Source organism: Mytilus trossulus, chromosome 9 (assembly GCF_036588685.1).
Source record: "Mytilus trossulus isolate FHL-02 chromosome 9, PNRI_Mtr1.1.1.hap1, whole genome shotgun sequence".
Lineage (NCBI taxonomy): Eukaryota > Metazoa > Mollusca > Bivalvia > Mytilida > Mytilidae > Mytilus > Mytilus trossulus.
Window position 1 is genome coordinate 44,673,446 of NC_086381.1, and position 12,921 is coordinate 44,686,366.

General features: G+C 30.9%; 1 protein-coding gene across 1 annotated transcript in view; it reads left to right on the plus strand.

Moving 5' to 3' along the window:
- Positions 1–12,921, plus strand: part of LOC134682978 (N-acetylglucosamine-6-sulfatase-like) — a 37,060-nt gene that overhangs the window by 16,230 nt on the left and 7,909 nt on the right. Inside the window, exons 6-8 of the mRNA XM_063541947.1 lie at positions 11,583–11,753; positions 12,200–12,282; positions 12,650–12,768. Of these exons, the coding sequence (XP_063398017.1) occupies positions 11,583–11,753; positions 12,200–12,282; positions 12,650–12,768 (373 nt within the window). The remainder of the gene's footprint in view (positions 1–11,582; positions 11,754–12,199; positions 12,283–12,649; positions 12,769–12,921) is intronic.

A 12,921-nucleotide genomic window follows, 5' to 3' on the forward strand; every position in this document is an offset into this window, starting at 1 on the left:
TGACAATGCAATTTCCCATAGAAACTCTTTTTTTTACGGCTAAAACTGCACCACTTTTACTATGAAGTTTTGGGAAAAAATCTTATCTAGAATTGAAAGTTCATATGCACCACAATTTTTTCTCTCAAGATCAAAATATAGGACTATGCAGCATTTTTTAAACTTTTATAACTAACACTAATTTTCTTAACTACCCCTACCTCGAGATGGAACACAGAGAGCATAACTGGGAACTAGTCTGTAAACAAAATTAATTTTCTATGAATATTCAAGTTCTCACTAAAAGAGGCGTGTTTTGAGAAACAGCTGTATTAACAAAGTGCAACCTATATATCACTACAATATAATAGTTATATTACGGCGAGGTTGAATTTCCTGTCATTTATTCATCATCCATGCATGAACTTGTCTCAGAAAAAAGTCTCAGTACATTATCCTCAGTTTCAGTTATAGAGATGTGATTTTTTTCTGTGACAAATGCTTTTGGCTATCCACAAGAACTTCAGGTTATCTGATGGTCAGTACTTCAGTACTTTGATTATCAATTATTAAACGATCTCAATGATAAATACACACTACACTGATTTTTTTTTTAGATTTATAAAATTTTGTCAGTTATTGAAATCAGAGATATATGTATTATATGTTTTTGTTAAAAACAAAAATATTTGATAAAATTTGCATTCAAAATATTTTTTTTACATTTCTGCATGTTTGTTTAAAATTTGTTTCAAAGGATAAATCAAGCATTTTCTTTTAAAATCTTTTAGAGTATTTTATCATCTAAATAATCTATCAGGAAATATTTACTGAAAACAATAGACCAGGATGTCAACAACTATATGTCAGTGAAAAACCTCAACAATTAACACAAAAAATTATATACATTATATAAGCTATAAAAGGTTCTTCGATTACAAGATCATGAAGATGATAACAATTCAATACAAAAAAATCTGTAAATAAATAACATCAAAACCATATTTAATAGGAACATATTGTTACATACGAATTAAAATAATACACTCTAAAAAAGATTTTGTTCAAAAGTAAAAGTCATTTGCACTTTACACATTATGTATGGTGTGAATCATTCCATTACACTGATGCTGAATAAACAAAAGGTTTCCAAATAGCAATCCTTTTATCTTAGGAACTTTCTTATCAAACAACCGTGAGTAGCACCTCTCGAAGACAAGGGATTATTATTAAATATCTGTTTACATTCTTGATCAAGTTAGTGTGGTGCTTCATTATATAAGAATAAGAATATTTTATTTCCAATTAAAGGGCCCTATAAAGAGCTTTCATGACATTACATACAAGTACATATGATTACACATAAATAAGAGACATATAATACAAGAAAACAACATTGTTTAGTACTATTAAAATTTTATAGAATTGAAAGCTGTTGAACACTGAATGTGTTGAATGTTCGTTTCCGTTATTCAAATTTAGTGTGTCTGAACCAAATCTTATGAAACTTATACATAATGCTTATTAGAACGAAACAAAGTTCAATTTTGAATTTTGTTGGCGTCAGTTCCAGTTGTTGAGTTATGTCCCTTAAAAACAATATATGCAAAAAGGGGAGATGTATCATCTGTTTTCTATGGACATATTCTACTTTTATTTACCATTTATAAAAGAAATGGAAGAAAGTGACCAACATATTCTGTGTGAAGCATTGTTTTGTATCATATTAAGAACAAAACAATATTTTTGAATCTGAAAGTAAATCTTTAAACACAAAATTTTGACATATTGTCTATTGAGATGAAAGCAGTATCATTTCATATGAAATCAATTATGATACATCATTTAATTGAAATGAGTATATAAAGATGTTATTTTTAAAGTTAATAGCTTGTATATTTATATATATTAATTATCCATATTTCAATATTTATTGTCAACTAGCTCATTTTTTCAAATGGATAAAATTTGTAATTTAATAAAAAAATTGTTTGCATAAAGTACACTAACACTGCAAACAATGAAGTAGACAGAGCTAATATTTCTAGAATCATGGGTTTCTGTCATTTCAATGAAAAATTTGAATGATTAATTTTTCAGCCTTCTGCCTATATCATATTTGGTATGAATTAAGCACGTACTGTAAATATTTTTCAGTTATTTAAATAGTAGTGAATGATAGTGGTATTTAATTTTATTTTAAACCCTCTTTCACCTGAGTTTATTAACAGGGTATATTGTTATAGCCAAGTGCAAAATTTTAGGTGGTGTTACTCATAATGTCTTTTCAAAATTATATGAGAGTTTGGTGCTTCCAATTGTTGAATATGGTGCTGGTATTTGGGGTTGCAAAAATTTTTCTTTTATAAATGCCATCCATAATAGAGCTTGCAGATTTTTTCTTGGAGTGGGTAAATATACTCCAAATGCTGCAGTTGCAGGGGATATGGGGTGGATACCTATCTTTCAAAAACAATGGCAATGCTTAATTCGACTATGGTGCCGTTTGAACAATATGAGTTCTGAGCGTTTAAACAGAAAAATTTTCATATGGGCAGACATTATGAGTAAAAAACATAAGTGTATAAAAAATTGGAATTTTTATGTAAGGAAAACGTTTTCTGAGTATAATGCAGAACATTTGTGTATCATTACAGATTATGTTGATAGTACCTCAGTTGTCAATACTGTTATGTCTAAAATGTTTAGTAAATATGTCGAACAGTGGCAAGGCAATTTACAATCAGAGAAAGCTTTATCTGGTAAAGGGGGTAACAAACTTCGCACATATAATTTGTTTAAGAACAGTTTTGAAACGGAAACTTATTGTAAAATTCCAATGCCATTTTCGCAAAGGAGTTCTTTTGCCAAATTTCGATGTGGTGTAGCACCACTAAGAATAGAAACGGGGAGATTTGAAAAATTAATTTTAAAAGATCGAGTATGTGATAATTGTACGAATGTTTTAGAAGATGAAGCCCATGTTATTTTATCGTGTCCTTTGTATGATGATTTTAGAAAAACATTATTTGATGAAGCAACACATTTTAATAGTGATTTTATGTCTTATGATGATAAACAGAAATTAGTGTTTTTATTTACAGATAATAATATGATTCGTAGCTGTGCCAAAGCCTGTAATCTTATTTTAAATAGACGTAGAAATGTTTTATACTGTAAATAATGTTAATGTCAATATGTTTTATAATAGATGCATTCTTTATATAATTTTTAATGTTATAGTCTCTTATAATTCTGTACAGAATGGCTCTCTTTTTATATTTATATATTTTTACATTTAATGTAATGTTGTATTATATATTATTGAGAGATGAGACTTAAATAAAATATTGAATTGAATTGAATTGTTATTTAAATAGTAGTGAATGATAGTGGTATTTAATTTTATTTTAAACCCTCTTTCACCTGAGTTTATTAACAGGGTAACCAGAATAATTCAGTCATTATATTTTGCAGATCTATGATTTTTACTACATTATAAACCCTGATTAATGCATACAGAATGAAAAATCTTTATTCAATCATTTAAATTTTAGATCTAGGTATCATATATCAAATTAAAATTGAGCTGATAGACCACCAATCAATATTCAGGATTTTTGAAGAGGTTTCATCATGTTTGGAATTTGGACTGATTTAATATTAGAAAAATAGTCAGTAAACAATTTTGATCAAAATATATCAGTCAGGTAGTTAAATATGTTCGCAGTCATAAGTTCAGTTGAACTTTACTTGCCCCATGAAGCGTAAAATTTGCTTTTCATAGTTTTATTTCATATGTAACATTGTCTTGAAGATGCCACACTTGATGTGAAACATGTCCCCCAGAATAAGCTCTTACCATACGGTAATTGATGGGTGCTGTTGACTCTTTAATTTATTTATATTAATATCATGTTTTATATTACTCATCTAAGTAAAAGTCCATTGTGAATACCTTTTGGTATCCATCCACTATTAGCCATCTCACGATTATCACTTCAGGTGTTGGTTCACCTTGTTAAAAATTCAAGTGAACCTTGGTAAAAAGGTCTGTTTTTTTTAATATTTCACAATACCTTTTATAATGAATACTTTGAACACTGCAGTTAATGAAAGCTATTACATTTTTTATAATTCATTTGTTTAAATTAAGTTTTCAGTTTTTGTTTATTCCTCAATTACTATGTATGAAATTTCAATAAATTCACATGTATGAATGAGTTACTGTGTAAAGATCATTTACCTTTGAACATCAGAATTTTTCATAACATACTCATAGTGAGAGACATCATGGTTGAATCAGCTTGACCAGTATTTTAAAAAACAAACCAAAGGCTTTCAATTTAAGGGTAGAAAAACAGTCTAAATAAACTTTTATTTTTTAAAATTCATATGGTTTCAGGGAATAGTCTGGGCTTGTTTTTAGACATGAAGACTTTATAACAATTTATAATGTAAGAAAACAGTGTATAATGACGCTTTAGAATCATATGAAACCAATTTAAAAAAAAAGCTGAACATATTCTGAACATGTTTTGATCTACTTCCAATAATTAACTTTTACTCCTAAAGGAATAAGCATGAACTTTTTTTAAAAAGAAAATCATTTCAAAATTTTTATAAGTGTACACAAATTGAATTATTGATGTCTTAATCATCTAATCAGTAAAATTTAAAAACCAGAAAATGTCAGTTCAGATAACTTTCCTGTATTTGTGTCTGTAAGAGTTTTAATCCATAGGTGCCCATCTCCATCTATGGTCAGCAGCTCTGGTCCCTGTAACCCTACCAAGGTCAAATCAACTAAGGTTAGTAAAAGTCCATTAGGCTGAATAATGTGTAGGGAACTTTGTTTTAAGTCTGCAACAACAATATTGTCTTGGCCTGTTACCACCATTGCACAGGGATTAAATGAATTCTTATCACGATTCACAATTCCATTTCCTCTGTATTCCCATTGAATGTCACGATTCAAGTTAAGTTTGATAATTCTTCCACAGTGAGATTTATCATTATAATCAATGTAACATATAGTTCCCCTGTTTGAGTTGTCTTTACTTGTAAAGGTTTCACTTTCATTGTTAAAAGTTGCACAACTGGTCACAGAACCGTTGATAAGAAATTGATTTTCTGTATTGGAAATGGTTTTTGCTGTTAACTTCTTCCCTTCCAAGCTGAAGACTTCTATGATTGCTTTGTCAGTGCAGTTTTTAACATCACCAAAGCTCATTCCAATAAATAATTGATTTTCCTTGGAAACGTGCATTGACCTTGGCTTATTTTCAGTTAAACCAACTATTTTCTTGATTGTTTCATCTTTTTTATTCAAAATGAAAACACCTTTTGAAGAAATGAACACTAGATCATCTGTGTCTGTTATTTCTATTTGAATAAATTCTCCTATTTCTGCTGAACTTGGTGTTCTTTTAGTTATGTTTAAATTTTCAACACCCTTCTTAGCGTCAGCTTGGTTGATACTATCAATGCTAGATGTCCATACTGTCTTGCTTTTATCAATTTTCAAGTCCTTAATGGTTAAGTCCATGTTAAATGCTTGTTGAATTGTAACATTAATTTCATTGGTAGTTGTATTTGGTTCCATTCCAAACACGATTCCTGGTGTGTACTGCAGTATTTTTGAATTATAGCGATTTGAATTAATGGAATCTTTAACCTCTTTCAAATGTTTACTTTCAAATTCTTTTGCTTTTTCAACAAATTTTGCTGTGTCTTTACTTACAGCAATATCATTAAGATGCTTCTTTTCTTGGTCAATAGTATCTTGCTGCTTGCTAATTTTGTCTTTCTTAGAGGTAGAAAGACTAGAAATTAATTTCTTTTGTCTTCCCAAGTTGTCTTTTTCAGCATTGTACTTTTGTTCTACTTTTTCTATTGCTTCTTTTTTATCCAGTTCGATTTGACGAATTATCTCATCATACTGCAATTTATCAACTTTTTCCAGTGTGTCGAGTTTCCTGAGATATAAACTGGTTTCATTAGAAACTTCATCGTGAAAATCAGATAATTTGTTCATCCAATCAGTGCAGCCACTTTGTATGGTTTTTAACTGATGTGTCTGGTGATTAGACTCGATGCATTCTGGACACACAATTTTACTACATGAGCTGCAGTGCATATAACACATTTGGTCTATGTGTCTGCTACATCTGACCGCCTTGAATTTGCCTCGCTCATTTTTTGCTTCATCATCCACTGTGATATCCTTTATATCTACAAGCTTATGAATTTCTGCATCTTTATATTTTGAATGATTCTTTTTACATGTTTCACACATAAATCTGTCACAATCAATACATTTCACTTTTACTTTTGCATCTGTTTCACACACTCCACATTGTTTTATAATCTGAGATCGTGAATTTGAGGCAGCCATTTTATACGAAAAATAAAACTACTTTATAAATTTTCCTCATTTATCATCCAATACAGTGATATAAAAGTTAACAGATATAATGAAATTATTCAACTTGACCACTTTGTTGCATTCAAAATATGCAATTTGAGACTATTTTGTGATACAAGGAAATCTTTCATTTAAAAGATCATGTTTATCAAGGATGAATATATCAATTACATACAGGAATTCTTAAGAAAAACCTAAGTATGTAATACAACAGATCATTTAAAGGTTTTTTAAAAAGATAAAATTTAATTTACTGTTGTTGAAATATTTGCACAAAACACTTTGTTATGCAATCTTCGTGTGCATTAGCCAATATAAATACACTTTTAAATTACTTTGCAAAATCTAACCAAGGTACGGTATAAAAAACAAGTACAAATGTATATCATATATAAAAAATCAATATAAAAGTTTAAACTGTTAACTATTACTACCCTATCCATATACTTTATAATGTGATTGTAAAATGAGACAGCAAACAACAGTTTGACACTTAAGGTATTCTCTTTGCATTTTATAATTAATAAGTTCAATGGTAATAAACCAAAGAGTTCATGGGGAGAATATTTGCTACATGTCAAAGCTCATTTCTCATACAATCTCTTTATTTAGCATTAGATTTAGAGGATTGTAGCTTTCATAGCCTACAGTGGTCAGTAAAGCACAGGCTTGCAAAAAAAAAATGGTTCGACAGTAACTTCAAATTATATGTTCATCTTGCCTATAATCTCTGTCTTTGCAATAATTTAATACTGTAGCGTGTTGCCATATCATTCCAAATTCTTTGTTGATTATATTTATCTTTATAAAGAAAAGGAGCAGAATTTATACACATACTACTATAGTCCTAAAAAGGGTTAGATGAGTCGTATTTAAAACAAAGGCAAAAACTGGTTGAACTATAAAGTTGAGATTTTTCTTCAAATACAAAATGCACACACAAGAACAATTTTCCTTCTCTAACCAATGTAAGAAATTAAAGTGTCAAATAACAGTAAATCAGTGTTTCATCTGTAGTGAGGAAGCTATTAAAACATTGTTAAACAAATGGTGAAGTTGAAATTATTCCATTGTAAATTTTACGGAAGCCCTCACAAGTTGATTGACCGTTATGGAATATAGCTTTTACAGATGATATAGGATATGTTCCTTATGTCATAACTTAGTAACTATCCTGTTCCCTTTTCAAGAGTATGACCTACAGTATTAGACTATGGGTATTTTCCAGATTTGTAATAACATGAGCAACACGACATGTGCCACATGTGGAGCAGAATCTTCTTACCCTTCTGGGCACCTGAGATCTCCCCCCCTGTTTTTGGTAGGGTTCGTGCTGCTTAGTCTTTAGTTTTCTGTGCTATGTCTTGTGTACTGTTGTTTGTTTGTTTGTCTTTGTCTTTTTCTTTTTAGCTCACCTGGCCCTTTAAGTGAGCTATTCTCATCACTAAATGACTTCCATTGTCCGTGGTTCTCGGAGTTGTAGTCATCGTCTGTCGTGGTTTACTTTTACAAAAATCTTCCCTCTGAAACTGCTCGGCCAAATTTAACCAAACTTGACCACAATCACCATTGGGGTATCTATTTTTAAAAATGTGTCTAGTGACATGGCAAACCAAACAAGTTAGCCGTCATGGCTAAAAATAGAACATAGGGGTAGAATATAGATTTTGGTTCATATCTCTGAAACCAAAGCATTTAGACCAAATCTGGGTTGCTGTCCCATAATTGGTAATTTTAAGGAAATAAACTGTATACAGTAATAGGCAATATAGGAAAGGTGTACTGACATAAGTAGTCTCTAAACACATTAGCTCCATGGAGCTTTCGTTAGTAGAAGCCATATTAACTATGTGTATCAGTGAGAAAAATGTAAAAGCATAAAAATATAGTATATACCAATACACATAATTAACAGCGCCTGGTGATGTTTGATAGCCTGACCGGTTTCGGTCCATAAAGGACCTTCATCAGAGGCAGAATGGTGGATTAATGTTTGCACCCTATTTATATAGATATGGTAACCGGCGGTTGTGTTAACCGGCGGTTGCGTTAACCGGCGGTTGCGTTAACCGGCGGTTGCGTTAACCGGCGGTTGAGTTTACCGGTGAAAAATCCCAGTGGGATTTTCCATGGTTACAATTATCTATAGTTAGCTAATGTTCATGTTACAGTTAACTTTTTGACATGTTACGGTAAACATTTTTACACTATACGGTAAACATGTGACCTGATGATATAACCATATTTGGGCTTTAGCATTGGATAAAGGGTGTTTTAATAATTTAAGAAGTACATAGTAATCATTTAGTCTTGATCTTTGGCTTATGATCCACCTAAATATCAAGTCTTGGAATAGTATTTCATGGTAGTTATGTGATCTTAATATTTGGCTTATGATACACCTAAATATCAAGTCTTGAAACAGTACTTCCTAGTAGTCATGCAGTCTTGACCTTGATTTTTCACCAATTTCAGATTTTTTGTCTGTATGACCAGTCGTGATTTTGAAGAAAAAAACAACGGCAATTAGAAGGTATATACGTGTCTATGTGATATAATGATTGTGTCCATGGAACGTGTAATTTCTTTCATCAGACAATACAAATATATTTCTGATGATTTTTGCAGACGGCAAAATAATTATATTTTTGTTCCGTCAATCTTATTTAAAATCAAATGACTAAAAGCAATACATGATTCGCTTGTGGACTCTGTATTTGTGTGTCGTTGCAGGTATCTGTTTAACTATTACATTTTTAAAGACTATTTACACCGTCTGCTGTTGACCAATTGGTGATAACATACATCAAGCTTGTCTATTTTAAAATGACAAAAAATAGATAGAGAAAGCTTTGTTTAAAAACTAGGTATTGAGGAAAGAATTAACGAAATTATACCCCGCCACTTCTACAGTCCATGTTTTGGAAAAAAATAAACCACTAAAAAAAAAAATTACTGGTGCACAAGGGCATCATTATATAATGAATATGAGGAAGTTTTATTAATATATGGTAATTTTTTGAAAGTTGCGTATAGTAAATGGGTACCACTCAATAAGGTAATGGAAAAGTCCTTATCATGGAAATAGAAAACTGCTGAATTTTGGAAAAATCAAAATAAGAGGTGCACAATTGAATTAAATGATAAGGAATTCATTAAGTTATGACAAGTGTCTGAAGGAAGTTGTGGATATAAAATAGGTACGCCCAATATAAGGTTATGACAAAGTCCGTATTTTAGATATAGAAACATCAAAAATATGTTTACCAAAAATTTGAAATAGAAGGTTCAGAATACATTAATTGATTAAAAATGGAGCAATTTTAGAAAAGTTTAACAAATGGTTTTGGAGGTCACGGTTGGAAATACCTGATGGGTGCCCCCATATAATGCAATGTTCAAGTCCGTATCTTATATAAAGAAACCCCATAAATAATTTAAATAAAATCCGAAATACATTCCTTTTTTTATATAAATAAGGCCGTTAATTTTCTCGTTTCAATTCTTTTACATTGTCATTTTGGGGCCTTTTATGGCTGACTTTGTGGTATTGGCTTTTCTCATTGTTGAAGGCTGTACGGTGACCTATATTTGTTAATGTCTGTGTCATTTTGGTCTCTTGTGGACAGTTGTCTCATTGGCAATCATACCGCATCTTCTTTTTATATTATCATTTATGATACAGAATCCGAGAAAAAATAATTAATAGTTATGCCAGTGACGGATTCAAGAAAATTGGGATCCGGCGGTTTGAAACTCTTTTTGTTGAGCCTTCGACTTTAGTCGAAAAAGCGAGACTAAGCGATCCTACTTTCCGTCGGCGGCGTCGTCGGCGGCGTCCACAAATATTCACTCTGTGGTTAAAGTTTTTGAAATTTTAATAACTTTCTTAAACTATACTGGATTTCTACCAAACTTGGACAGAAGCTTGTTTATGATAAGATAGTATCCAGAAGTAAATTTTGTAAAAATAAAATTCTATTTTTTCTGTATTTTACTTATAAATGGACTTAGTTTTTTCTGCGGGGAAACATTACATTCACTCTGAGGTTAAAGTTTTTAGAATTTTAATAACTTTCTTAAACTATCCTTGGTTTGTTCCAAACTTGGACAGAAACTTGTTTATGATCATAAGATAGTATCCAGAAGTAAATTTTGTAAACAAATAAATCCATTTTTTCTGTATTTTACTTTTAAATGGACTTAGTTTTTCTGCGGGGATACATTACATTCACTCTGTGGTTAAATTTTTAAAGTTTTTAAAATTTTAATAGCTTTCTTAAACTATCCTGGGTTTGTACCAAACTTGGACAGAAGCTTATTTATGATCATAAGATAGTATCCAGAAGTAAATTTTGTTAAAAGACAACTCCATTTTTTCTGTATTTTACTTTTAAATGGACTTAGGTTTTCTGCCAGGAAACAACACATTCACTCTGTGGTTAAATTTTTAAAAAAAATAATGACTTTCTTATTCTACTTTTAATATAGTATCAAGAGAAATATTTTTATTAATTGTTTTCCTCATTTTTGTTGAGCCTGGCAGTTACAGCAAAAGTAGGCGACACACTGGGTTCCGCGGAACCCTTACAAATTTTTTAACTTTAAATGTATTTGTATGGGAACATATATTTGGAATCCTCTTTTCTCCTGGATTGGACCCCCTCTTCATTTAAAAATGTCTGGAAACCCCAATGTATATTAAGTGGTTTATGAGGCGATGCGCTTACAAAACCGGCGAAACATGTTGTACCAGTCCAACGGACGAACGGAAAGACGGACTTCATTATCACTATAAACCACCGCTTTACAAAGTGGTGTACAATTGAGTGTGAAAGTTTTCTAATTTGAAAAGAAAATTTTTCAAACATTTTTTTGAGAGGATTAATATTCAACAGCATAGTGACTTGCTCAAAGGCAAAACAAAAATTTTAAGTTCATTAGACCACATTCATTCTGTGTCAGAAACCTATGCTGTGTCAACTATTCAATCACAATCCAAATTTAGAGCTGAATCCAGCTTGAATGTTGTGTCCATACTTGCCCCAACCGTTCAGGGTTCAACCTCTGCGGTCGTATAAAGCTGCGCCCTGCGGAGCATCTGGTTAAACTTAAGCAATCAACAGGAAAAGTTAAATATTCATACTTTTTAATTAAACAAAACACTTTTTTTCAGAACAGAAGAGCTACAGAGTTTTTGGACCAGCAGTCTACAGAATCTGGACCATTTTTTATGATGTTATCTACACCTGCATCACATGCACCCTTTACACCAGCACCAAAGTATAGAGAGAACTTCGCAAACAAAAAGGCTCCAAGAACTCCTAGTTACAACATTCATGGAAAGGTTACAATTACAATCTGTTAAATTATTAGTCAACAATTAAGGGTAGTAAAAAATAAAAGGTTTCCTTGCAACTTTTCCATGTCTCTTAAAAACCAATAATTAATAATTACTTTCTTGAACATATTCCAGTACTAGTTAACATTTAGGACTTAAATGTTTTAACTAAAATAGGAACTGAATTTGAATTGAAATTAAAAATGCAGAGATGTGATATGATTGACAATGAGGCAATTTTCTGCCACATTTCAAATGGAGTGGATGTAAGTAATTATTTATATAGGAAGTCTGATAAAGCATGAATTGAAAAAAATCTGTAAAAGAATAACAAAAGATTTTCTTGAATTTAGGTTTATAAAATTGCAAGTAAAACATAAGAGGTCTATTACTAGATATACTTCTTTATAAATTCATTGCTAATGAAAATAGTTTCAAAAATATAATTTCAGAACAAACACTGGTTGATTGAACAAGCACTAAACCCTATGCCCAATGATACAGTAACAACTATTGATGAACTTTTCAGAAACAGGTAAATGTATACAAGTTGATGTGTTTTCTTTCATGCCCTTGTCTATGTGAAGGGAGCATTTACTTTTACCCTTGAAGTTCATTCCATCTGACTGTCCTTTGGTCTGTTCCATTTTCATTTTCACACTCTGAATTGAGCTTTCATCATCCAACTTTTATGAAACTCATACTTTGGTCAGTTTTCCATTTGTTTCAATTTGAACAACATATTTTTTCCATAGAATGATTATAATCATGAAAAAAGATTATATGAAAACAGTATATTGTTTGCCTGATTTGTACTTTTAATATATGTGTCTTCATTTCAAGTCAGGTCATAATTGAAAGAATAATGTTTTCAGATGGTAAGTTTTCCATTTTTGTTTCAGATGGAGAACATTATTGTCTGTAGATGATATGGTAGAAAATGTTGTCAATATTCTGACTGAAAAAGATCTGATTAACAACACATTTATATTCTTCACATCGGATAATGGATATCATTTAGGTAACATCAAAATGTCAACATATTTTAATGCCCCCACCATGGTGGAGGGGGCATTAAGTTTTACCCTTATCTGTATATTCAAAAAGTAAGTTTCTGTTCTTTGACTTGAAATGTCTCAACCAAATGTTATGAATCTTACACTCAATGCCTATT